At 41.7% G+C, this 25,137-nt stretch overlaps 2 protein-coding genes and 1 long non-coding RNA gene across 5 annotated transcripts in view; 2 read left to right on the top strand and 1 right to left on the bottom strand.

Moving 5' to 3' along the window:
- The window catches only part of csgalnact1a (chondroitin sulfate N-acetylgalactosaminyltransferase 1a), a 35,875-nt gene extending 27,766 nt beyond the window's left edge, over positions 1-8,109 (top strand). Inside the window, exons 5-9 of one of the 2 annotated variants that reach the window (XR_013910357.1) lie at positions 2,092-2,270; positions 2,524-2,618; positions 2,838-2,919; positions 3,990-4,316; positions 5,238-5,377. Coding sequence is in view for 1 of the 2 variants with exons in the window: in XM_026173510.2 (XP_026029295.2) it covers positions 2,092-2,270; positions 2,524-2,618; positions 2,838-2,919; positions 5,238-5,533 (652 nt within the window). In the remaining variant the exon portion in view is untranslated. Of the gene's footprint in view, positions 1-2,091; positions 2,271-2,523; positions 2,619-2,837; positions 2,920-3,989; positions 4,317-5,237 lie in introns of both variants that reach the window. The other variant, XM_026173510.2, reaches the window with a different exon arrangement.
- A 4,121-nt stretch (positions 8,110-12,230) lies between these two features.
- Positions 12,231-24,087, top strand: plpp1a (phospholipid phosphatase 1a). Of its 2 annotated transcripts, none has more exons than XM_026173508.2 (6): positions 12,231-13,206; positions 16,977-17,128; positions 18,447-18,727; positions 21,270-21,327; positions 22,703-22,879; positions 23,047-24,087. In XM_026173508.2, the coding sequence occupies exons 1-6, from the start codon at positions 13,149-13,151 to the stop codon at positions 23,164-23,166; spliced, it is 846 nt and encodes a 281-aa protein (XP_026029293.1). In that variant the 5' UTR covers positions 12,231-13,148; the 3' UTR covers positions 23,167-24,087. The 2 variants fall into 2 exon arrangements, with proteins under 2 accessions (XP_026029293.1, XP_026029292.1); XM_026173507.2 differs by lacking the exon at positions 16,977-17,128 and adding an exon at positions 15,537-15,691.
- Positions 12,617-14,146, bottom strand: LOC145429988 (uncharacterized). The gene is made up of 2 exons (XR_013910356.1): positions 13,797-14,146; positions 12,617-13,752 (listed from the first exon to the last, which is right to left on the bottom strand). It is a non-coding gene; the product is annotated as an uncharacterized LOC145429988 (long non-coding RNA).
- Positions 24,088-25,137: the final 1,050 nt, after the last annotated feature.

Raw genomic sequence — 25,137 nt, 5'->3', positions numbered from 1 at the left:
TCTTCTGGTCATCCAGATTTTCCTTGACAGAGCGTGTTTCCCAGCATCGCATGGATGAAGGAGGGTGATGGATGCAGTTTGTCCTGCTTCACACTGAGATATGCGAACTGTTTTTTTTTTCCCTTTCTTATTCATCCTTTATTCAAAGCCCATGCAGTTGTGTGTGTGTTTTTGTCTGAGTCTGTGAATGCGCATACATGAGGAACGGATTAGTCACAAACAGTGTAAATTGTTATGCTTAAAGAAAAGCCGCAGCTGTGTACATCTGGATCCAGCTGTTTCTCTTCACTCGTGCTTCAGCCTTGAACAACTCAGTGGCCAGTGACAGAACCAGCTGAGTTTCCCATGAAGCGGAGTAAAAAGAGTGGGAATTTGAGCTGATGTGCACTTTTGTGCGTCATCATGTTTAATCTCTGGGTGGAACGTTCAAAAAGCAGAAATCAGAGGATTAGAAATTCTAAAGTTGGTTAAGCTGAATTGTGGCGCAGGGCCCTTCAGCGAGATGAGCTCTCAAGATTTGTGAAAAATGTGGGAGCTGCGCTATATTTCAGTGTTAAAGTGGCTGCATATCAAACAGTCAAATCACCATTACCAAAGTTCATTACCACCAAGTAAGATTTAAACACAATTCAGCTAAGTAGAAATCATAAATTAGAAACACAGTTGCAGCACAGTAATGTTTTGTGAGGGGAAATTAAAGTGTGCTAGAAAAATTACTCAATCAACAGCAGAGCCCTACAGCTAGAATTTATTCAGCAGCATAAATACGGCAATTAATGCTTAATATGTGGTATGTAGATAAAACGGAGTCATATATGGAGCACAGAATCTGCAAACATAGGAAAGATCTGCCATATGTTAAATAATAATGTATAGAAAATGTCTGACACCACTGCAGTGGTAGTAGTGCAGCCTCACCTCATAGCAAGTAGCTCCTGTCTTTGAATCCACTGGCCGGCTGTGGCCTTTCTGTTCTCCTGCACCTTTCACGGGTTTGCATTGGGTACTCCGGCTTCCCCTCATTGTGCAAAGACATGCATGTTGGGATAACTGGTGATTTTAAATTGGCTGCAGGTGTGAAAGATTTTATGTCTCTATATGTTAGCCTGCATTAGACCGGTGACCGGACCTGAACCAGAGAAGCGATTAAGAGAACGGATACAAAAGATGGCCTTCAAATTATGCCGCAAGAACAGTTTCATTTCGATATAAGGGGAAAGCATTTGGAAGAATTGAACATGACTTATTGAGATGTGGGATTTAATTAAGCTGTTTAGTGATTAGACTCCGATGACCCATCGTGGGAGAACGGATTGTCAGAGGTGATAGGAATAATGACAGGACCCACCCGAATTTAGACACTAGTGGTGAAGATGAAGATGGAGGCTTGGATGGAGCTCTGTTACCGGGGTGAGGCAGTGATGGGGAGGAAGCGGGTTGCATGAATGATGCGATGATGTCAGCACTGAGTTTGATGGCGTGGGAAAGTGAAAGTGACTTGAAGAATAGACTTGCAGCCCAACATCCAGGCAAGCAGGCAGATGAGTGATTACAGATGCTCATAAACTACATTTGTTCAGATGAAATTATTAAAAACTGTATTTATTTGAGTGCAATCAATAAGAGAAGCAAGTTCTGCTTCTGTAGTGGGTAAATTGTGGCATGAGGATAACTGGGGACAAAATGTGAAGCAAGCAAAGTTGAGTGAATATGATTTTTGTAGGCTCTTCTTCTTTGTGTCGGTGCCTCCGTCTACAGAACATACATTATAGCAGGTCTCACTACCATCTTGTAAATCTTGCTGCTTTCCTTCTGTTGCAAATCACTCCTGACATTCATGTCTGCCCACTCCACCCTGCCTGCACTTTCTTCTTAACCTCTCTTAATGAGTCTGCTGCTTTAGATTGATATGATTTTTGTAGGCAAAATAAACAACAGTGCTTGCAGATAACACCATGCTGTTTGTTATTTCACTGGAATTCAACTTTCTTTCCTATTAATTCATTCAATTGTGAGGCTTTTTTTCTAGCTTCTAAAGTGCTTCTAAAGTTGGCTAAATTACCCAAACTACTTCTCTTCGCCTTTCTAAAGGGAAGCAAATTTTAAGAACTACACGCTGATGCAGCTGGACGAGGAGTTCTCTCGGGGGCGGGGTCTGGACATCGGCGCCCGAGCTTGGAAGGGAGGCAACGTGTTACTTTTCTTCTGCGACGTGGACATCTACTTCACCGCCGACTTCCTCAACACCTGCCGACTCAACGCACAGCCTGGTGAGATGACTGCTGTAAACTCCCATGAGACATGCGGCATGCAAAACACTTTAATGACAAGACAAAATGCCAACTCTGGGTATTTGTAACAACCCTGGTGACAGATTTTTATAATTGGATTTTCAGTTATCTCAGGCTGAGTTGAGTGGGCCTGTTAAGTTTTCTTCTTATTTTCTATTGTGTAGTAGTAATGCACACATTCCCATCAGATTACAGCTGCTTCATCTAACAGTTCTTTTTTTCTGTATCTCAGGTAAAAAGGTCTTCTACCCGGTGTTATTCAGCCAGTACAACCCCAGTGTGATCTATGGAAGTCCCGATCGTATCCCAGCAGTAGAACAACAGCTGGTAACACACACACACACACACATACACACACCTTCTTTTCATCCCTTTTTCAAACCCTGCCACGCACTTGTGGAAAATACCACACTCAGCGTGGCGCTGCATTGCAGAACAGTTTAAAAACACTTCACCTCTCCAGTTGCTATAAGTGGACAAATCCTGTGTGTTGGACTAGTATTTCTTTCCACACGCTGTTTAACGCTCGCTTATTTCCTCCTGTAGGTGATCAAGAAAGACACGGGCTTCTGGAGGGATTTCGGTTTCGGCATGACCTGCCAGTACAGGTCCGACTTCCTCAACATCGGTAAATATGACGGTTATTTACAATCCTGACACGGGCATCGTGCCCATCGGCGCATCTTTGCAGCGAGGAATTGGTAAACAGTTGCTCCTGGGGGCTGATTATCAGTGTGCAGGTGTTACGTAACGCAGGGCGAAAATGGTCCTCTGAAAATGTGCACTTTGCCACTCTTAACGGCGCCACCGCTTAATGGATGTAAAAAAAACAAACCCTCACGGCCCAAATGGTTCAGTATCGCATTACTTTTCTTAACAGGGAGGAGATTTTATTATATCACTCTGCGTGAAACAGCTCTGAGCTGCAGCAGCATATATTAGCATATCTCATCGCCCCGTGTCCTCTCCATCTGTATATCTGGCAAGGAATATTGGCTCTGTAGACAGATTTACATCAATTTAGTTTGCCTCCAAAGTGAAATCAATTAGAGGCTACTGTGGAACTCTGAGTGCTTTATTGTTTAGGGCCCACACACATGCACACACATTCATGCAAATGTCCTCACTTAACTATGCCAAATTGTAAAACACAGCTCCAAGGCCAGGAGTGTTGTAAAAGGATAGTTTGGCATTATGGGGAAATAGTAATGTTAACTCACTTTATGTTCCAAGTTGTATTCCACTTCATGTATTTATTTATGAGCGCGTATCGATCCCAGAGCTGAAAACTAAATGGGATCTAAAGAAAAAAACACAGAAGACATTAGAAACAGAATGAACAGCTAGCCTGGCTCTGCTGAGAGATGATTAACTAACACAATATAAAGATAAATATGCAGTAAAAAAAAAAAGTTTAAAAGAGTTTAATTGATGCATGGCAAGTTGGCAGATTATTTTACATAAACAGAGGCCAGCTGTTTAATCGTTCAGCGGTGGAGCCAGGCAGTTTTTAGAGGAGGGGCAAGGATGAGACCTTTAGTCACATTATGGTGGTGCAGAAATCGATGTTTGTCGCATCATTATTGTCATTATAAGGATGTAAATACACTCATTAGCCATGTTATTAGGCACTCCTTGTTAGTATCAGGTTGGGCACCCTTTTTTCCATCTGAACTGCCTTTCTTCTTCCTGGCACAGATTCAAGAAGGTGCTGGAAACATTCCTCAGAGATTTTGGTCCGTGTTGACATGATAGCATCACACAAAAGTCTGCACATCCATGATGGGAATCTCCCATTCTGTCACGTCCTGAAAGTTGTTGACTGGATGGAGATCAAGTGACTGTGGAGGCACCGAACTGAATGTCACGTTAATGAAACCAGTCCAACCACACGCATCAAGGCAAAGCGTGTAACAGACACGCTGGTCCGCCGTGTCCATTTCCCCCTTTGGATCTCTAAAACGTAAATGTACATGCATGCAGAAGTTGCAGTGATCTGCAGTAACAGCAGAGGGAGAACTACCGGTAAATCTCTTAGGAAAAGAAGGAATGCATGTAACGTCTTTGTAGACTGATAAAGTTTTATTTCCAATTTCATTCGTTTAAAAAACAGCTTTAATCCAAAGAGCATGAGATGGGTGGAAAGAGGATTTCCATCTGGGTAAACAACAACAACAACAAACTGAGAAAAACAATTACATCCTAATTATTTCCACTCAGCTGTAAAGTGGGTGAGAGAAACAAATAATGTGGTAAGTGGGTCTGCTTCTGTGTTTGTGTCACAGATTTCTAAAGGAATCTTTAAAATGAGACGGGGAACAACGAAACACGTGCGAGAGCTAAACACGATTAGCGTCCACAGTTTCCTTTCTCACCGAACTCTTGATGTGAAATGAAATTATGTGTCTCCCCAAACGTATTTCTTTATAAAAGCATAATTTAGTGGTTCATGTTTGCACTCTTTGTTTCATCATAAGGATGTCCTTTTGTTTTTTTTAGGCCACGAGTGCACATTCAGAAACAAGCACAATGCATCCATTTGTGCAAATGTTGTGTCTTATCTGTGTTTGCCCCTGCAGCTTGAATTTAAAACAAAAAAATGCAAAATAACAAAATAAGGCAGACAGGGAGAGACGGCATAAACAAAATAAAACTGCAGGGAGGTACAAAGTGCAACTGAAAGCAGGCACGAGGAGTTCTGGCGTCTAATGTGACAGGTTTAAGATCGCCTGGTCACAAAGCCCAAATGTCTTTTCTGTCCCCACAAGAAACAACAAAACAAGGCCGTGGTTATGATCACACACCACAAACTCTAATCAGATTTCATAATCAGCATCCAAAAACTCTGGAACTAAAAAAATGTTTAGAAAATTGTAAAAATAAAATAAAAAATTTTTAAAAATGCGGAAAGTTTCCTATCGCACGCTCTCCTTCTGTTCTGCCCAGGAGGTTTTGACATCGACATCAAAGGCTGGGGCGGCGAAGATGTTCACCTCTACAGGAAGTACCTCCACAGCAACCTTCTGGTGGTTCGAGCGCCGTCGCGAGGCTTGTTCCACCTGTGGCACGAGAAGCACTGCGCCGACGAGCTCCCGCCCGACCAGTACCGCATGTGCATGCAGTCCAAGGCCATGAACGAGGCCTCGCACGGCCAGCTGGGGATGCTCTTCTTCAGGCACGAGATTGAAGATCACCTCCGCAAGCAGAAACTGCAGCAAAACTCGAACGCTAAGAGGACTTGAATGCTGGAGTCAGCGGCTGAATTACGGTGGCTCTCTGTGCAATCGGAGCTGGTGAACCCAGCTGATCTGAACTTTATGCTTTAAGCGGATTGCTGTGAAATGCTCCTGTTTGCTGTCTTGCTGAGAACTATTGAGATGGTCTACCCGGGAAAATCCCTCCCTGTCTTGTTGGGTTAAGTTTTTTTTGTTCATCTTTTGGTTGGGTCTGTCTAGTTCTCTTTTACCTGCATTTCCAGTCTTTGCACTAGGCTAATGCAGGCTTAAGTCTGTCTTGTCATCTAACTCACACCTAGAAAACAAACACGTGGTTACCAAAATCTAAAGCTTCTCCTTTTAATGACAAGATGTGAGGACTTTGTTTTTAAGGACTCAACATAACAGAAACTGTTTTGTCTGCGCATCTTCACTGTTGAAGTGGAGAGTCGGACACTTCCTGCAGCATCCATCTGTACTGTAAGGTGCTTTTCAGCGCTCTCCAGAAGAAAACGTGGAGCCTAAAATTTTGAGCTTTAAGTTGACTGTGAACTGCGTGCCTTCTGTGAATAACTCCTGAACACTGTCTGCTCTGGATGGTCAGTAAAACTAAGTGATCCTTCCTGCAGGTTTTATATAGATTGGGGAACACTGCCACCTAGTGGGCGGGGGTTGAATAACGTGCTTGTGAACAATTAAGGACTTTTATAAAGCCTTAAATGGTCTTGTAGGTTGTTTTTAATATATACATATAAATTATTGTTTATTGGTCTTCTTTGTTTTATTAATATTTTTAATTTTTGTAAATGCTACAAGCTTCAGGCAGTGTTTGGTGTAGGCGTTTCACTTTTGTAGTGAAGTGAGAGTATAACATGAATCACTTAATTTCTGGGTGTTTCCCAAAAAGTGTGGCATATACAGATGGGTTAGAAATGACAGGAAAACCCAACACAAAGTTATGAATCTTAGTAAGTTAATTGACTGCCAGTTGTCAGGTGTCTGTCTGTCTCACACATTGGTCCAAAATATGTGTTTGAGCAGGCTGAGATTTGGAGACTTTGAACCCTCGTGTCCTGTAGACGGGGATTGTAATCACATCTGGATAGACATGTTTCATTAAGCGATTGAAGGTGGTGCGCTGGCTTGCAGCAAGATTTCCCTCTAAGTAGGGATGAGTGGACCATTAGGCGTGAGGTTGAAATGCCCGTCACAACATAAAATCACTAAATCCCCTCGCTGTGGGGTTCTAGCATTCAGGCCTGTACCGGTTTTTGATGCCAGACATGAGAATGGGATCAAGGATGACTCATCCGGCCATGGCACTTATTTCCACGTTTCTGACAAATAGTGCTTTAGTGGGTTTGTCCACAAAAAGTTCAGCTGTGCATTCATTTTGATACAAACCACAGCAGCATCTCTGTCTGTGTAGCTGATGATGGATTGTTATGCTGATGTCGTCAGATCGCTGACACTCTGCCACCTGAGGAAGAGTCGCTCCGTTTGTCTTGCACACATCAAATATGCGCCATCAGTTGTTGTTTTTAAACCTACCCACTGATTTGTTTTCCCACTCTGCTAAATGCAGATGTCACTTTAGTCACTGTTCCCTGTGAAACACCAGCGAGTCGAGCAGTCTCGGCGACCAAAGCTTCCTTTCTTCTTCATGCAAAAGCGAAATCAACTGGACCTGCCCACCATCTTTTAATTTGTAACCCATCTTTACATATTTATGCCCACAGTGTGACTAAAGATCACTTCCTTTTTAAATATTTAAATTAAGATAGACGTGAACATGTAGGCTACTTTGTGTTTTCATTTACTTAATTTGCGGCCACATAAATTAATGTGATAAAATGTAAATGTAAATTATTGACGATGACTCAGAAAGTCAGAATGGGACTTTTAATCTTAAGGTTTTTATTCCACGTGACTCAAATGTGACAAAGATATGAAAACTTGCCAGTGCAATACTAAAGAAGAAATGTGACATTACACATGTTTGAGTGTAGTCACAGAGATACACAGAGATACCTGACTTGTCTTTTGTGTTTTATTTTACACAAAATCACATTCTTCTGTGTGAAAGTCATTCAGATGATCCTTTTATATTTGATTCTTTTATGTTCAAGATATTTCTTTCACTCCATGTAAATGAGCTAAATAAACATTTGTTTATACTTTATGACTTTGCTTATGTCATATTCTGTAGTTATCAAATCCAGTATACCTATAAGATGGTTTGCATTACAGAAAATATTCTTTTTTTCTACTTTCAACCGTATTTTGACACGTGTAATAACAGACATGTTCATCTCTGTTTAGTTCTTTCTTATGTGTTAACTCTTGATCCAAAATGTCCAGTACAAATACATTTTTAAAAAGTAAAAACAAAAATGTTAAACAGAGAATATATTATTACAGGATAATACCAAATAATGCTATTTATGTTTTTTTTTTTGTTTAGTTTGCTTATTTTCACAATAAATGTCATCTAAGTTTTTACGTTTTTTCTGTTATTTGATCATTTTTGCAGCGTCTGTTTTTCCTTTCATTACACTGCTTTTTTTCTAAATGTTTTATGTCAATAAAGACATCAAGGCAGAGCCAGTCGTATGTTCTTTAAAGGTTAAATAAAGTCCTCTTCGCCATATTGATTAAAGCAGTGTTTCTCAACCAATGTGCAAGATTATCTGGTTTCATCATGCTAGGCCAACAAACCATTCGGGGGTTTTTTTTGTTTTTTTTTTAAAGGGGGCATTTGCATCACAATAGAGCCAATGATGGTTCTGATATCTGGGAAAAAAATAAAAATAAATTATATATATATATATATATATATATATATATATATATATATATATATATATATATATATATATATATATATTAGGGGTGCAACGATACACACAAAAAAATGTTCATGCCTTTTTAATTTGTCATTTATTAAAATTATAAATATATATTTTAACTCAAAAGTACAGTTTTTAAATTTAACCCTAACCCTTGTGCGTGTTTTTTATTTTGACAGCGAATGCGCACCTGCGGACCACTTATGTGCAGCCCTGGTTATATAGCTCATCATATTGCAGCCACAGAAATTCTTTTGTCCATGAAACCATAAAGCTGCACTTTCTTTTTGCCTTATAGTCTGATTTGTCATAACTTTTCCGTTTTGTGGTAAGCTTTTCTTTGGCTGTCACTTCTTCTCCCTGACCTGTCTTATTTGGCTCAGCAGAACTGAAATATATATCCTGCTGCTTTTACACACGCATTCACATAACGCTCAGCGATTCTCTGGGCGATCAACCTCTTACATGTTTAAGCTGCGGGAGATTTCACTTGTCATGTTTGCGTAGTAAGCTAACAATTAATAAGACGATGTCAGAGGAATTGGTGCACAAATTATCACCACTCACCAATCAGTACTGTCGCTCTCTATACACAGTTCGCGCGATTGCAAAGTGAAAGCAAAAAAACAAGCGCAAATATGTCACATATTGACAGTGGCTCACCGATGCCAATGACATAATTACCCAGCTACATTTCTGAAAGAATGCAAAAGCATTGACATATATTTTTCCTTCCTACAATAGCCCGACGGGCAGGGCAGAGATAGATTTTGGTAGCCCGACTGGAAAAATCGCTAGCCCCAGGACGTGGGGCTAGCGATATTGCGAGCCCTGTATCTGATTGAGGAATCACTCATCTTTGGAAAAGAGAGTTTATTACAGAGAAATGGCTCTTTCCAAAATAAAAGCTATACTATCTGCTTCTTCTGGGCTATATTCTCAGCAGCATATTAAACATATCAGGTCCCCATAAGGAGAATCATTGTAGCATGCGTGCTTGTTGTTTTTGTCTTTGCACTAGGATGATGTCGGCGTAAATGTGCAGTCATATTCGTTGTGTTCCCACTAGCGCTTTCAGGTTAATCTCGTTGAAATGACCTTAACGCCACAACAAGGCAAATCTCCGTTAACGAGCTACCGCCGATCCCCCGTGCATGGGGCTAGACGAGCTAACTGCGCTAACACACTAGTTCCCACCCATGTAATTGAGCATTGCATGGCACATCCAACATACTGTTTTACTTTAGTCCATGACTCGCTTACCTTCAGGGTCATATGTCACATGAAAACCAAAATAATTCCAAACGCCAGATCTGAATGAGGGTGGGGGAGGTCCATCTTGCAAGGAGAGCTTAACTTCTGTCTTGCTAGCTTGCCCTGCGCTCTTCCTTCTGACTATGCTGTCTGTGTTGAGCGCTCAGTGGATCTGCGCTTGACAGTGCAGCCTAGGAGGAGTAGTCGAACGCAGATTCACTGAGCGCCCAACACAGACAGCATCGTCAGAAGGAAAATTGATCAAATAAATTACAAATGTTGTATTGTTCGATACATATGCGTACAGAACCGAAAGCACTGTATCGAACGGTTCAATATCGATACGAATAGGGGTGCAACGATATTCGTATCGATATTGAACCGTTCGGTTTGAACCGCAGATCCACTGAGCGCTCAACACAGACAGCATAGTCAGAAGGAAGAGCGCAGGGCAAGCTAGCGAGACAGAAGTTAAGCTCTCCTTGCAACAAGCAAATTGAACCTCATTCAGATCTGGCGTTTGGAATTATTTTGGTTTTCATGTGACGTATGACCCTCAAGGTAAGCGAGTCATGGACTAAAGTAAAACAGTATGTTGGATGTGCCATGCAATGCTCAATTACATTGGTGTGAACTAGTGTGTTAGCGCAGTTAGCTCGTTAAGGTGTTGGCCGTCTAGCCCCATGCACGGAGCGATCCGCGTTAACGGAGATTTGCCGTGTTGTGGCGTTAAGGTCATTTCAACGAGATTAACCTGAAAGCACTAGTGGGAACACAACGAATATGACTGCACATTTACACCGACATCATCCTAGTGCAAAGACAAAAACAACAAGCATGCTACTAACTTTAGCCGAGTCATTTAGACAGCTGTTAGCACATGATTCTCCTTATGCTGCTGAGAATATAGCCCAGAAGAAGCGATAGTATAGCTTTTATTTTGGAAAGAGCCATTTCTCTGTAATAAACTCTCTTTTCCAAAGATGATGTGATTCCTCAATCAGATACAGGGCTCGCAATATCGCTAGCCCGACGTCCCGGAGCTAGCGATGTTTTTCAGTGGGGCTACCAAAATCTATCTCTGCCCTGCCCGTTGGGCTATTGTAGGAAAAATATATGTCAATGCTTTTGCATTCTTTCGGAAATGTAGCTGGGTAATTATGTCATTGGCATCGGTGAGCCACTGTCAATATGTGACATATTGAAGTCGCGTTTGAATTTGCGCTTGTTTTTTGCTTTCACTTTGCAATCGTGTGAACTGTGTATAGAGAGCGACAGCACTGATCTGTGAGTGATGATAATTTGTGCACCAATTCCTCTGACATCGTCTTATTAATCGTTAGCTTACTATGCAAACATGACAAGTGAAATCTCCCGCAGCAAGCTTAAACATGTAAGAGGTTGATCGCGCAGAGAATCGCTGAGCTTATGTGAGTGCGTGTGTAAAAGCAGCAGTATATAAATTTTAGTTCTGCTGAGCCAAATAAGACAGGTCAGGGTGAAGAAGTGACAGCCAAAGAAAAGCTTACCACAAAACGGAAAAGTTATGACAAATCAGAGTATAAGGCAAAAAGAAAGTGCAGCTTTATGGTTTCATGGACAAAAGAATTTCTGTGGCTGCGATATGACGAGCTAAATAACCAGGGCTGCACATAAGTGGTCCGCAGGTGCGCATTCGCTGTCAAAATAAAAAACACGCACAAGGGTTAGGGTTAAATTTAAAAACTGTACTTTTGAGTTAAAATATATATTTATAATTTTAATAAATGACAAATTAAAAATGCATGAACATTTTTTTGTATCGAAAAAATATCGAACCGTGACACCAAAGTATCGAACCGAACCGTGAATTTTGTGTATCGTTGCACCCCTAATATATATATATGTATATACATATATATATATATATATATATATATATATATAGATATATATATATATATATATATATATATACATATACATACTAGGGGAGGCAAACATGTTAATACAGTGTGTTAACATGTTTAATACAGTGATTTCACTTCTTTACAGTGGGGGAAAAGAAGTGAAATCTAAGTCTTTAAGTTATCGGTCCTTTAAGACTATATATCTATTTATTTCTCGTGCATTAACAAGTAAGCAAAATAGTGATGGCTGTTGAAGTAAACTTTTAAAAATTAGCATATCCTCTTCTTTTTAACTTTCTAACCTCTCTTTAACTTTGTCTCCAAACTGATCAAACTGAGACCTGAAATGTGACTCACTTGGATTTGAGATTTGTTCACTGATGAATATGTGATCGGGGACATCATGAGCGTGTAATACATCAGGTATGCAAACTGAATTTATAAGGTTTTAGGAACTAGAGCTGTTGCAAATGGCTGTGCTGAAGTTAGTGTTTCCTCTTTTAACTTTAACTCCTTCATGGTTTTAACTTTAACTCCTTCATGGACATTGGACATGCAATGTTTTGTTTAGAGGGTTATATAACCAATGTCAGTCAATTTTTTGTGTTTAAATATCTGCAGATAAAGCAGGGTGATCACGGGACTGAAAACATTGGAATGTGAATCCATGCTAAAGAAGTGCGCACGTTCAACCACCGGACCCTAGAGGGCGATATTGATACAGCGGTTCAATGAAAAATGTTTATTTATTTGTGAAATTAAAATGCAAAAGGCAGTTTCTAAAAGGACAGCACGCATTAAACTTTTGTTTTTGTTAGACATTAGCTATAATTATGTACATACAAATTATAAGCCATAGCCTAAAAAAGCCGTTCTCCACATCTTTTAAGATGCAATAAAATATCCAAACAATCAGGCCTAATATTAGTTTAATACATGTATTTAGACATTCAGGGTCCCCAGAGGCACATCTTCATAATTCTACTAATTTTCTCAGCGGAAAAAAAAGTTAATAATTGCCTTGTAATTGTAAAAACCTTTTTTTTTCAACAATCTACCGATATTACTTGAACGCACCATTTTAAAGCTTCATATTTCCCCCAGCTTCACGCGGGTACGTGAAGGCAGCAGCGGGCCTTGCGTAGCTGCGATCTCCTCGGGTCTTCTCGGGTCCGCCACAGGCTCGTGTTTCATTGGATACACACAGCGACACGCGGGACAGCTGCGAGCCGAGACTCGCTGTTTGTTTTTATCACGAAGCTTTTTTTTTTTTTTTATTCCAAATCGGCTGTAAATCCATCATGAAGCATATGCGGAGTCATCGGCTGCGCTGCAGTTCACCACCACCGCCCCCACCCAACTACAACAACATCAACAAACACAGCAGCGGGGCCGGTCTGTGAGCCACACTCGCTTCTTTTGATATGCAGCTGCTCTCCTGTGTCCGGGGTGGTCTTTGTGTTTATTTGGAGGGCGTCGGCTTTTATTGTGCTTTTTAAACAGCTCGCTGCTGCCTTCCTTTGGCTCTCATTCAATCGGAAGGAGCACAGCAGCAGCTACGTCCTGAGGAGGAGCGTCCCCCTGGTGTTTTATTACGGCAGAAGACCCGGCAGCAGACAGGGACTCAGGAAAGCACAGACAAGAGACAACATGTTCGACATGAGAGGGATCCCCTTTGTCCTATTAGATATAGTCTGTCTGGTTCTGGGTATGTATTTAAACGCCTTTTTCCCGTCCTCGCTTTTATGTACTATGCTGTTAGTCTTTTTGATGTAAGCCGATTTAGGAAGCAGGTATAAACCTGCTGAATGGGTATTTAGCAGCTTTCGTTCACGTGAAGGGAGTGGTGCTGGATTCACTGACGTTGTATTTACAGTGGTGCTACAGTACAGCTGTAATATGTGAGCTTATCTTCAGCAGCTTCTATGCAAACTGACTTTTCAGTTTGTGCTGGCAAAGCATGTGCTGATAAATAATTATGACATTAGACGCAGTGTAAAACTAATAATTCATGCGTTGAATATCATATTAATTACACTGTACCAGTAGATTTCTCTCCTGATCTTGTGGTTTGGTACTTGTGGCGCACTGACTTATTCTTTTACTTATGTAAGGGGAAGTTTGGAGTCCATATGCTGCTCTATAATCTGTGACTCATTTAAGCCAAATGTAAATTTCCTGACACTTAGTTTAGAATACAGTGCTACCTCTGCTCAGCAAAGTTTCCTGATACATGTGACCACACTTTCCCTCCCTCAAAAGGTCTGAAAGCACTGCAGAGCAAATCTGAAACTGTACTGTTGACGTGTTGAATAGCCCCACGTGGTGGGACCCGTGGATTGAGTTAGAGACTCATTTCTCAGTCTCTGTTCCTACCAAAGATCTTCTCCAGACACGGCAAACACAAACTGGCCATTAAAGTGAAGCAAAGAGATTCTACCATTATAATGAAGAGCACTTTTTAACCACTCCCAACAGGGCTGGGGCTGCTTGTCCCCGAGCCTGGTTCTGCTGGAGGTCTCTTCCTGTTAAAAGAAAGTTTTTCCTCCCCACTGTCGCCAAGTGCTTACTCACAGAGTGTCGTATGATTCTTGGGAGTTGGTCTGTTGTAGGGTTTGTTGTTGTGGCTTGGCGCTATACAAATAAAATGTGATTAAATTTAATTCATATCATGTTTCAACAGGTCTTATAGTCGTGTTGATATTTCTCATTTGGCCATCGCAGTAATTGCTTTGTCTTAGATTTAAGGTGAGCAAAAAGAAACATATATCAATTAAAGGATGCAGATTTCTTTCTGCTCTACACCTGAACCTGTGTTGCCCTGAGAAGCTGCTTGACTGCCTGCGTGCAGTTCACATTCACCCTTTAATTCAAAGGGGCTATTAAATTACAAGCAGGCATCTTGTGAGAGTCTGTTTCCAGACAGATGGAGGCTGTTAGCAGCAGTCATGCACTGCTGCATGTTGCCAAACATGCACATGCATGTTGTGCTGTTAGAGTCACAGGAATGTCATCTGGTAAATGTGAGATTAAGATTTTTCTTTTTTTTTTCTTCTCTGCCTATTTGTTTGTGTTTGGCCGCTCGCAGCAGTTGTAAAGTTAGCCGTGAGCTGTCTGGTGTGCATTTTAGTCCCAGCTTTCTGGCATCTCCAGCTGCTCCAGGCTGTCAACTTCAGCTGGTGAGGAGCTGTCCCTCATGAGGGTGAGGACAGCTGCAGAGGAGGCGCGCAGAGCGGAAATACCAGGCCGAATGAATGGGCAGTTTATTTGTAGATGATGGCATATCCTGGCGTTGTGCATCTGTGCGCGCCCGTCCATTTGCAGCCTTGCGCATTACCTTTCACTGATGGACTCATGCTTTCTGCTTAAATGAATCTTGTCTTCTCCGCACCGTACAATGAGCTAAACAGGCCAAACAGCCTGCAGGAATGGCAGCAGCATTACATCAAGACTTTGGACTAACTAATCAGCCCGTTCTGGTATCTTTATGGTATTTTATCTTAGCCGAGTCCAAAGCTCCTCTCACATCTGTGTGAGTCAGTCGTCCAGCCACAAACCTCTCAGCGCAGTTTGCTGACAAATTGCCCAAAGAGTGGTTATGTCACTCGTGCCGGAAGATGTTTTCATCTTTAAAATGTAATGTTGCAGAGTATAAACCAGTATTTCTTGTGTAACCTGATGTAGTTCTTACTTACTATTAGGACAGGTACTGCATTTCATTACAAGGTAGTGCAGCTGTTGTAGATGTTCAGTCTTTTTCACCATATAATCACCAGTCTGAAGTAGTCCTGAACTAATGCCACACATTGTTCTTATTGTTCTTGTTCTTCAACATTATTAATAAAAATAAAATAAAGCAAACAGCTTTTTATGATATATTGATTTGTGATTTTGTTCTTTTCATCAAATTTAACGACACAAGTAATACATAATAAGGTTTGTGCCGTTTGACACCTTCGTTCTGTATGATATGTTGTATGTTTTTTTAACGTGTGAATTTTTTGCTGTGGTAATTCCTCCCGGTCTCTCCTTCCACAGGAGGTCTGCCTCTGGCAGCCTATAACCTGGGTAAGATCCGTCCCTACCAAAGGGGCTTTTTCTGTACAGACGACAGCATCAAGTACCCTTTCCACAGCAGTACAATCACCTCCACGGTGCTCTACACTGTGGGCTTCGCCCTGCCCATTAGCTGTGTAAGTAGGAGTCGCTTAAAGCAGGCTCAACATACATACACGACCCGCTTCACAGCCAATATATTGACTTGCCAACAAGCACGTGTTCCGTTCTGAGCCGGTTCCTGTGGTGTGACGCATAAGCGGCTGTTTTAGTGCCCCACCTGCATGGAAAGCAGTCTTTACTGTTGTTATCAGCTTTGGCAAGTCAAAATATCCACTGTGAGGCGGTCTGTGGGGACTGAGAGAGCAGCACATCAAAGAATAAACACCCAGAGTCGAATGGAGGACAGCAGTGACACCGCTGACTGTTACTGAGACTCTGAATATGTGTCGGCTGCTTTTACTGGAGGTGTATTAAAAAGAGTTAAAGGTGAAGGAGGATGTCCACTTTACAACTACTGCAGAACAATTAATAATAGTTTATTTTATTGTCATTGTCAAGCACTACAGATGGATTTGTGGGGGGAAAAACCCTGTAATTCACTTGTTTGGTTTCCTGATGCAGTCAAAGAACTCTAAATCACATTTAGTCCAGCAAAGCACACAATTGACTATTTCCAGATATTTAATTGTGGATAATGACTGAGGCCAGGCCTTTTGGAGGGGTGTGGGGGGTTGGTTTTATGTAAACATCAGAGAGAACTTTATGTCTCTGTTATTAATCTGTGCAACAGACATTCAGGCTGCGTCCTCTGTTCCTTAAAATAGCTGGAATGCTCTTCTGGAACAGAGCGGTTGTTTCTGGAGAATGACGGGAAGAGCAGGAAGAGCGTCTGCTTTCTGCTGCTTTTGTAGCATCAGTGATTCATCCCTCTCTTTTTTTCCCTCAATGTCTAATAACTGCTGTTCAGCGTTATTGCGATTGACTCCATTGTTCCCTGTCTGTTGATGTGAGGTTTGGGAGGATACGTGGGGATATGGAACAGGACCACTGAGGAAGTTTTTTTTTCTTTTTAGGAAAGAGGAAAGTGTGTTGATAACAAAGAGTCCGAATCCGCCTAGAAACACGATCGCCGCTGTTCCCAGCACAGGAGCAACGGAGATGCACCTGCTCAGCTCTAATCTTTTTTAGGATTGACTTTTCTTCATTAACAGAAACACTAACCACAGTTTCACCATCTGTCGCTCTAACACTTTAACTATTAATGATGTTCCTGAAAGCCGGACTTCAGAGGAGCGTGGGCTTTTCCTCAACGCCCTCTCACGTGGCTGCTGGCTCTTGCTTTGCGTGGTGGAGAGATCTCTGTCCCGCTGACATCTTGTAACCTGTATTTGTTTCTCTGTCTCATTGCTTCTCTGGTAGCTGGACTCCCATTTGCAATTCTCACTCTGCGACACAGTCCTTTCCACCGGGGCTTTTTCTGTAACGATGATTCAATCAAGTACCCCTATAAAGACGACACCATTTCCTATCAGTTGTTAGGAGGTGTCATGATTCCCGTCACGGTACTCACTGTAAGTGCACAGTTTTTGTTTTCTGTTCACTTCTGTACATCTTTTTTTTTTTACTCTTCTTCAGTTTGGAGTTTTGCTGACTGCTTTCATCCACTTCTTTTTTCTTCTTATACTCGTGACCCTGCTTAATGGAACTGCATGGTTCTAATCCTCAATGCATGATTTGTTTTGCTTTTTAAAAAACATTTTAACCCCACTCTACTAATGTGCTAGCAGTTTGATTTGTTCAAATCATTTTTGAATGTTCTACATTTAATGAGGAAACAGAAAAGAGGTAGGGGTTTGTTTTTTTTACCTGACCTAATCTGCCGCCTCGGGCTTTAAAATAGAGCAGATGTGTAACCTACAGATGTGAAGGTCTACGCAAACCTTCTAGTGATGACGGAGGTCAGGTTTTATCGTTTTAAGTAATGACACGGCTATTTAGAGTTGTTAAACCTACACTATTTTTAACTGTAAGTCGAGATAAAGCAGCTCTTCTGCTGTAAAGTAATAATGAAGAAGCAGTGTGTTTGTTTAAGCCTTCGAGGCCTGTTGCCTGTTCATAGCGTTGCAGAAACATGATAACGTGCTCATAAGCCTCAGGTTTCATTTAAAGTTTCAGATGAACTGAAAGAGAGAGGCTTACTGTGTTAAGTGGACATCCTCCTGTGACCTCAGCAGCTGTTGCAGAGCCCTTCTGATTACCGTCAAATGAGCATTTATGTATTTCGAAAGCAGCATTATGAGAAGGATTTTCTTCGTTGTAAAGGATTAGATCAGAAGATCAAAAAAAACAAATTTGTCAGACATTTCGTTCATAATGTCATAATCTTAGCATAAAAACTGGAAATGAAGAAATAGCACAGATTCAAAGTTGGCTCCGCTCTGTGTCTGGTTCTGTTGGAGGTTTCTTCCTGTTAAAAGGGAGTTTTTCCTTCCCACTGTCACTTGTTCAAAGGGGTTTGTCTGGTTGTTGGGGTTTTCTCTGCATTATTGTAGAGTCTTTACCTTACAGTATAAAGCAGCTTGAGGTGGCTGTGTTTGTGATTTGGTGCTATATAAATGAGATTTAATTGAATTATTCATAACCACATGTCCAGTCTTTGCTAATTTGTGGGTTTATATTCAGGTCCTGATTTGACAGAAGAGTCAATCTTCTGATCTAATTCTTGTTTAAGAAGCAAATCATCATAGATGAGTCTTCAAAAACAAAATCAAAACAATGCTCCTGGGATTTTGCCTCCGACGTTCATTTATCTGCATCTTCTTTTTAAATGTGTCACTCTGTCATTCTGTATAAAGGTGTAACTCTGTGTCCTCCCGCCCCTCGTTGCAGATGATTGTTGGCGAGTGTCTTTTAGTTCATCTAAACCGCATCAAGTCCAAGTCGTCTTTCGGCAGCTACGTTGCCTGCCTTTACAAAGCCATCGGCACCTTCGTTTTCGGTGCCGCCATGAGCCAGTCTCTGACGGACATCGCCAAGTATTCGATCGGCCGGCTTAGGCCGCACTTCCTGGATTTGTGCAGACCGGACTGGAAACTGATCAACTGCTCTGCAGGGACTTACATTGAAGACTTCACCTGCACTGGAGACGCGAAGCAGGTCAACGAGGCCCGGTATGTATGACCCAGCACCAGGAAAGCAGAGCTCCAAGCACAGAGCAAAAATGATGTCTAGGCTAGCTTCTCAAGTGTGATGATTCAGTGCTTTATGTTGTATAATGTCTAGCTGGCCTTTTATTGGAAAAAAGCAAACCATTTAAACAGATCACCATGGACTCTGATTCATCTTTTTATTCTGATGTTTAGATTTGAAACTAGCGGTTGTAGCCCGAGTTCAAATAAGAATGAATTTGTTTCTTTTTTTGATTTCAGATGTTGAAACGAACACCTCTTTTCCAACTTTATGCACACCAGCTTTGTTTGTTTTGGGGTTTTCTTGTTGTTGAGCTGATTATTGGAAAAATCCTCAGGCCATTGTTTTGTAACATGTTCACAGTGTAAGCACAAAGGGCAGAGGTGAAGCATGTCACTGAACAACCTCTGAATAGCCGTTTTAGAGTTGTGCTTCTGACTTTCAGCTTGTGCTCAGCATCACTTGCATCTATTACTGAAGCGTAAATGAGAACAAGCACATCAAACCTAGCAACGTCACTCCAATGTGAGAAATATGTAGGTTCCAGTTATACGTGTAAGACTGAGTTGAGATGGCCCCTTTTGATATTATAAATAAGCTAGATTCTCAGCACTTACTCAGCACCATATCCTGCAGGAGATAGTGGTTCAGCAGCCGCAACCATGAGCTGTATTTGTAAGTACACAACTGCTGCGATCTGTTGGGGTTGATGGGAGGCAGACAGGACATAAAGACACACTGTGGAAGAAAGCCAGAGATTAATAATAACTAATGATCTATGAGCACACAGTAATTCATTTTTAGATTCACACAGCCTAAATGTATTTGTCCTTCCTGGCTGAGGCTGCAGCAGGATTATACTTCTGAAGTCTTATTTGTTCTTTATAATGTTCTTGTAAGAAATATCCAGCTTTACTCCCATCCATTGTCCATTGTTTACCGCCACCGGCGGCGTTAGCACCACCGCTCATACCGAGACCCAGAAAAGCCGGGTCAGTTAATTCAGTTGAGAACCACATGACCGCTTGATTTGATTTTGGTCGTTAGGGAAGGGAAACAAACCTTGGTTATGTTGCACTCCTTCATAGTACAGTCATCATTAATGATCTTCCGGCATAGATAAAGATCGTTTTTAAAAAAACAGCTGGGAAGTGTTTAGATGTGCTAAATGGGTGACATCTGTAATGTGCGCAGCTGCAGCGCGAGCCGCTTTGAGTAATATCACAGGAATGTAAAGCGTATTTTGATTTAAGGTCTCTGTCTCTTATCGGCTCAGAGCAGGAGGAAGAGTATTGGGAGGAGAGGATTTCCTCTTCTCAGTCTGACGGAGGCCCGGCCACAGAGGAGTGATGCGTGTTTATTATGGGCTGTGAGGAGGTTTACGTTACATTTGCTTCTCCCCTTCTTTATCTGTTTAAAGCGAGACGGGGAAACGTTTTGCTCGAGCTGCGGCCCTTGAGCGTAAAGGGCCCACCTACCCTTTACCGCTCTGGGGTATCTGCTGTACGTTTATCAGGGCGTGGTGCACAATCATTGCTTCCTGGAGCACCATTATTACTCAGCAGTCTGCTTTTTTTTTTAAATAAAAAGCTGCTCCCTGTCTTTGTTGGCATCTGCTGGACTCTAATGCATCTAATAACTGCAACAGGAGAGGAGAGAGGAGGCTGAGATAGACTGCCCAGCATCATCTTACAGTAATATGACACCTCTGTGTCTAAGGTTTACTGCCCAGCAAAGACACAGCTCACTGTCAACGATTGAGTTCGTTTCCATGGACATGAAATCACAAATATTGATTTGTAAGGTGGCAATCATGAATTTTTCATCCTGTGATCCCTCACAGGATGCCACAGTCCTAATCTGATGCCACTGTTGGGGATTTATGGAGGTCGGCATTGTTATCGTTTACTCTGCTGGGTGTAACTAACAGTCGCTGCTGGGGAGTTGATTTATAGATTAGCTTAATTGTTAATGATGATGAAGATTTTCAGCTTTGCCATTTTGAGGGATTTCCTGTAGAGCTTTTAAAGAAAATAAGTGTCATGTTAGCAGCTCTGGGCCTAAAGTGTGCTTTTAGGTCAAAGGATAATTCTGGGTTTTTATTACAACCTAGTATATTTCTCGTTTATTCCAGCTCCTGGGGCTCATGCTAACCTGGCTCTCTAGGGTTAGGGGAAATAAGATGTTGAATTTAAAGCAGAGTATTGCAAGTATTGGTTTATAGAGATCCTTAACGCAGTGGCGGATTTTTTTTTTTTCAAATTCCTCCACATAATCCACTGATTTTCAACAAGCAGCAGGTTGTTCTGCGCTGCAGTCCAGGCCCTAAATCTGATCAGTAAAAGCCTCCTGACTGGGAAAATTGTGCCACAGTATCCACAGTGTGTGCACATGACTGCTGATGTGGTGTTTCAAACGAGAGCTAACTAAAGCCGGGGACTCTCCAGTCAGCTCAGACCGCTGTGTTAATAAAAACATGTCCTTACTCGGGTGTTGAGCTGTGCTTTTGTCTCTCTGTTGCAGGCTCTCGTTCTACTCCGGCCACTCGTCTTTTTCCATGTACTGCATGCTCTTCCTCGCTGTAAGTATCTCAGCCAGCTGCATGTTGATCTGTAATCCCATCCATCAATGTATGACTTGACCAGTGTGGCGGCTGAGGAAGCAAGGTTATTATAGTTAACTGAAAACTAAAATTCGATGTCAAAGAAACATTTTAGCTAATCAAAAAAACAACAACTAAAGATCAGACTCCTTGAAAAAGTAACTAAAATGAATTAAAACAAAGAGAAAGTTTTAGTATTTGTTTGAACTATCCATCCATTCTTATATGCTTATCCAATCCAAGGTCGGGGTGAGTGGGGGATTTTCTTATAGTTTATAATCTATCATTAAAATTATAACTTTAACTAATTATAATTAGATTGAAACTAACAATAAAAACTGAAGTTACTTAAGCAAACCTGCTCTGGAAGCAGAAATAAAAGTGATTAGATGTTACTTGGAGTTTTGTCCCCCACAGAGTGCAGGAACTTTCCCTTTATTTCCCAGCAAAGCTCCACTTTCTACATCTTCCACCTGTTAATGTACAGCTACGCCCGTCAGTCGTTGAAAACAAGGAAACTCTCCTTCAGATGGTCTAATGGACACAAAGGCACAACTTTTCACCTCTCCGCTACGCTGACGAGTCCATAACTGTAGCCACGTTCCTGGTTGTTTAGACGAAATTATGCAAATGCTTCACCAAGGCTGTTTATGATAAGCTGAGTGTCTGCTGGCTGTTGTTTCATGGCGTCACGAAGCAGACATCATTATGTTCCAAATGATTACTTACAGTTCTTTAAGGTTACATCTGTGCACCTTCAACCTCGCGCCCGTTATCAGCAGCACTTCCGTGTGTTGTTCTGAGGAGATTTTACTGCCCAGCACCGATGAACTTTGCGGTCTGCTGACTCATTCAACAGCAGCAGATATAAATACACACAGGGACAAAGTCTTGGCAAACCTCTCACACACACCCTCCGGCAAAGAGGAAGTTTGAAGTATGGAAAAGCGCTGCCATTTAAATGACATTTGCGTCAGAATTGAAGTGCAGCAGGAAGACACGAAGCATGAATCTTTGCAAAGCCATGGAGCTTGTCTGTCCTTGGGGCCACACCCTGTTTTAAACATAAACAAATGAACTCACTGGACACTGTTCCTGAGGCAAACAGAGATATAGAGACATTTATCAGCTTAGATCATCGATCAATTGCAGATAAACGGCCTGCATTGAACAAATTCCTTCTATCAGTAAAATTCTGAGACCAGCAGGGGTTTTTTCACATCCTTTCCCTTCGTGAACGTCCAGCCGCTCATTGCGGAAGCGGGAACAGAAGCGTGTACTAGGCTTTGACAGTGACACATGTGCTTGTTTGTGACCGTCTGTACTTTAAAAGCATGGCCCTTGTGTTTCTCAGCTCTACCTGCAGGCTCGGCTCCAGGCCGACTGGGCGCGGCTGCTGAGACCGACCATCCAGTTTTTCCTGATTGCCGCCTCTGTGTACACCGGACTGTCGAGAGTGTCTGATTACAAGCATCACTGGAGCGACGTTCTCACCGGGCTCATACAGGGCGCGCTCATGGCTCTGCTCGTGGTAAGTCTTGCACTGATCTTTAAGTTCAGCCCGCAGGGGGTTTTATATATCACCCCCTTCTGGCAGTCAAGGTAAGTACTCAAACGCTGTGTGTAGATGTAACTATTCAAACCTCAGTAGCACTTATTTTTAATTATTTTATTCATTTATTTTTTTGTCTATTACAGGTCTTCTTCGTGTCAGACTTTTTCAAGCCACAAATGGAGTCCCGTAAAGAGGCAGACATCCCACACACAACTCTGCAGGAGACGCCGACAAATGGAAACCACTTTGAAAGCCCTAACTAAGCTAAGTGAGCAGTGGAGGCGACCTCTGCTCTGTCCAAACGCACGCCCGGGATCCCAGCTCTCTACCTACCATCTCACGCCAATTATCTCTGATACCCTGCATGGATTTACAACGTGAAGTTACTTGATTGTGCATTAAGTGCGCCGGTGGACAAAACACATCCTAGAAAAACCCACACTGGCCTGTTCAATTTCAAGACAGTTTGCTGTCTCGTCCACCACTTCTCCTCGTGGCTGGAGAGAGCTGAGACAACCTGTACAATCCCTGTAGTTAAGCTGACTGAAGCAGATGTAGGTTAGGGGCTAGAGGTTCTGAGAGGATGGAACTCTTTTTTTTTTTTTAGCATGTATGAATCTACTGAACCAATGGAAAGACTTGTCTGCATGCACCCACTAAAGGGTCTGACCACTGCTGGGAGGGGTGGGGAGGTTGGAAACCTGTGAATGTATCTCTGCTTAGTGCTTTTCCTGACCTGGAGTCAGTGTGCTGGATGATCTGCTTTAGGGTCAGCTTGGTCTCCATCCTTCTGACCATGCTGCCTCAGGTTCATTGTTAATTAAAGGGCTGACGGCAAAGCCGATCCCAGACCAGAGGCTGTCGACACAGCTGCCGACTCCAGGTCAGCGCCGTCTTCCTCTCCAGCTATCTAACCTGATGTTCAAATCAGGAAGTTTGATTTGTATCACGACTGGTTAGAGTGCTGCAGAGTTCAAGTCATGTGTTGCCTTTGCTGGACTGCTGCTGCTATTACAGCTTCCTGTGTAACTAATGTAAACATAAATAAATGGACAGCGTGCTTTTTATATAATCTGTAAGTAAACAAATCACCCCACAGTCATTTATTGAAATATGTCAAATATGTACATCACGCTCCCTCATCTAAAAAAACAAGAAAAAATAAAGCTGTTTATTATATCGTTTTTCCTGCATACACAGTTTTTGTCTTTAGTACTCGATGAGGTGCTGTGGGTGGAGCCCGGCAGGAGGCTTTTGATCTTTGTTATTCCGGCAGGAAAAGAAGTTAAAGAATGACTTTTTGAACATGTTTTACAATATTGACATAACTTTTCCTGAACAGATGCGTAATCTGAAAGCTTAGTTTATTGGTCAATCAACATGCATCCCCCCCCCCAAAAAAAAACAATTACAAAAGGAAAATAATTACAAATACAGAAAATAATGTAACAATCAAATATCTTTATTTATAAGTGCCTAAAATTTATTGAGCAGCAGTACATCTAACAAACTGTCTGACAATTGTGAAAAGGCTCTGCTGTTTAGGGATTTAACACAGACTACGTTTTAAGAGAAACTAATAAATATCTGGTGATAAATGAACCATGGCTGTTCCTTACCTTCAGCAAACATCTCTGTGTTGCCAGTAGCTTTAGATCCAGTATGAAGTTTCTGCACTCTGATGATTTCAGGTGTCATCTGCTGCCGATGTTTTAACAAGTCTGAAGTCAACACGATGTCTACCATTAGGGTTTTACAGCACTTCATGTTTCCATTTGCTGACAGGCTTTATGGACATGCAGATTTCCCTTTCTAGTTAGGAGCATAGCACTTGCCTGCATGGCTTAAACTACTACCAATCAGATCTCATCTGGTATTACTGCCTCTGATTGGCCAGCCGGCTTGCCTGACCCTGTACAGAATCTGTGAGATATTGTCAACAACTACCTAACAGCCCCAAACTGCAGACGAGCTGAAGTCTGCATTCAAAACAACATCAGTACTTGAGTAAAACAACTGCAGTGCCACAAGCTGACTGCCTGCATGCAACAGTAACACTGTAGTTATTCATGGTAAACAAGCACCAAGCAAGTACTTCTTAGCTGAGCATTTTTCTATTGAACGCTGAAAAACGTCTTCCATTAATAGTCTAACATATTTACTTTCTGATTTTCCTCAAAATTAAGACTTGAAATATTTTTATGTGTAAAATCAACATCATAGAAATGTTAAGT

The sequence above is a fragment of the Astatotilapia calliptera genome, chromosome 7, assembly GCF_964374335.1.
Source record: "Astatotilapia calliptera chromosome 7, fAstCal68.1, whole genome shotgun sequence".
NCBI lineage: Eukaryota > Metazoa > Chordata > Actinopteri > Cichliformes > Cichlidae > Astatotilapia > Astatotilapia calliptera.
This window is presented reverse-complemented; position numbering and strand designations above follow the sequence as displayed.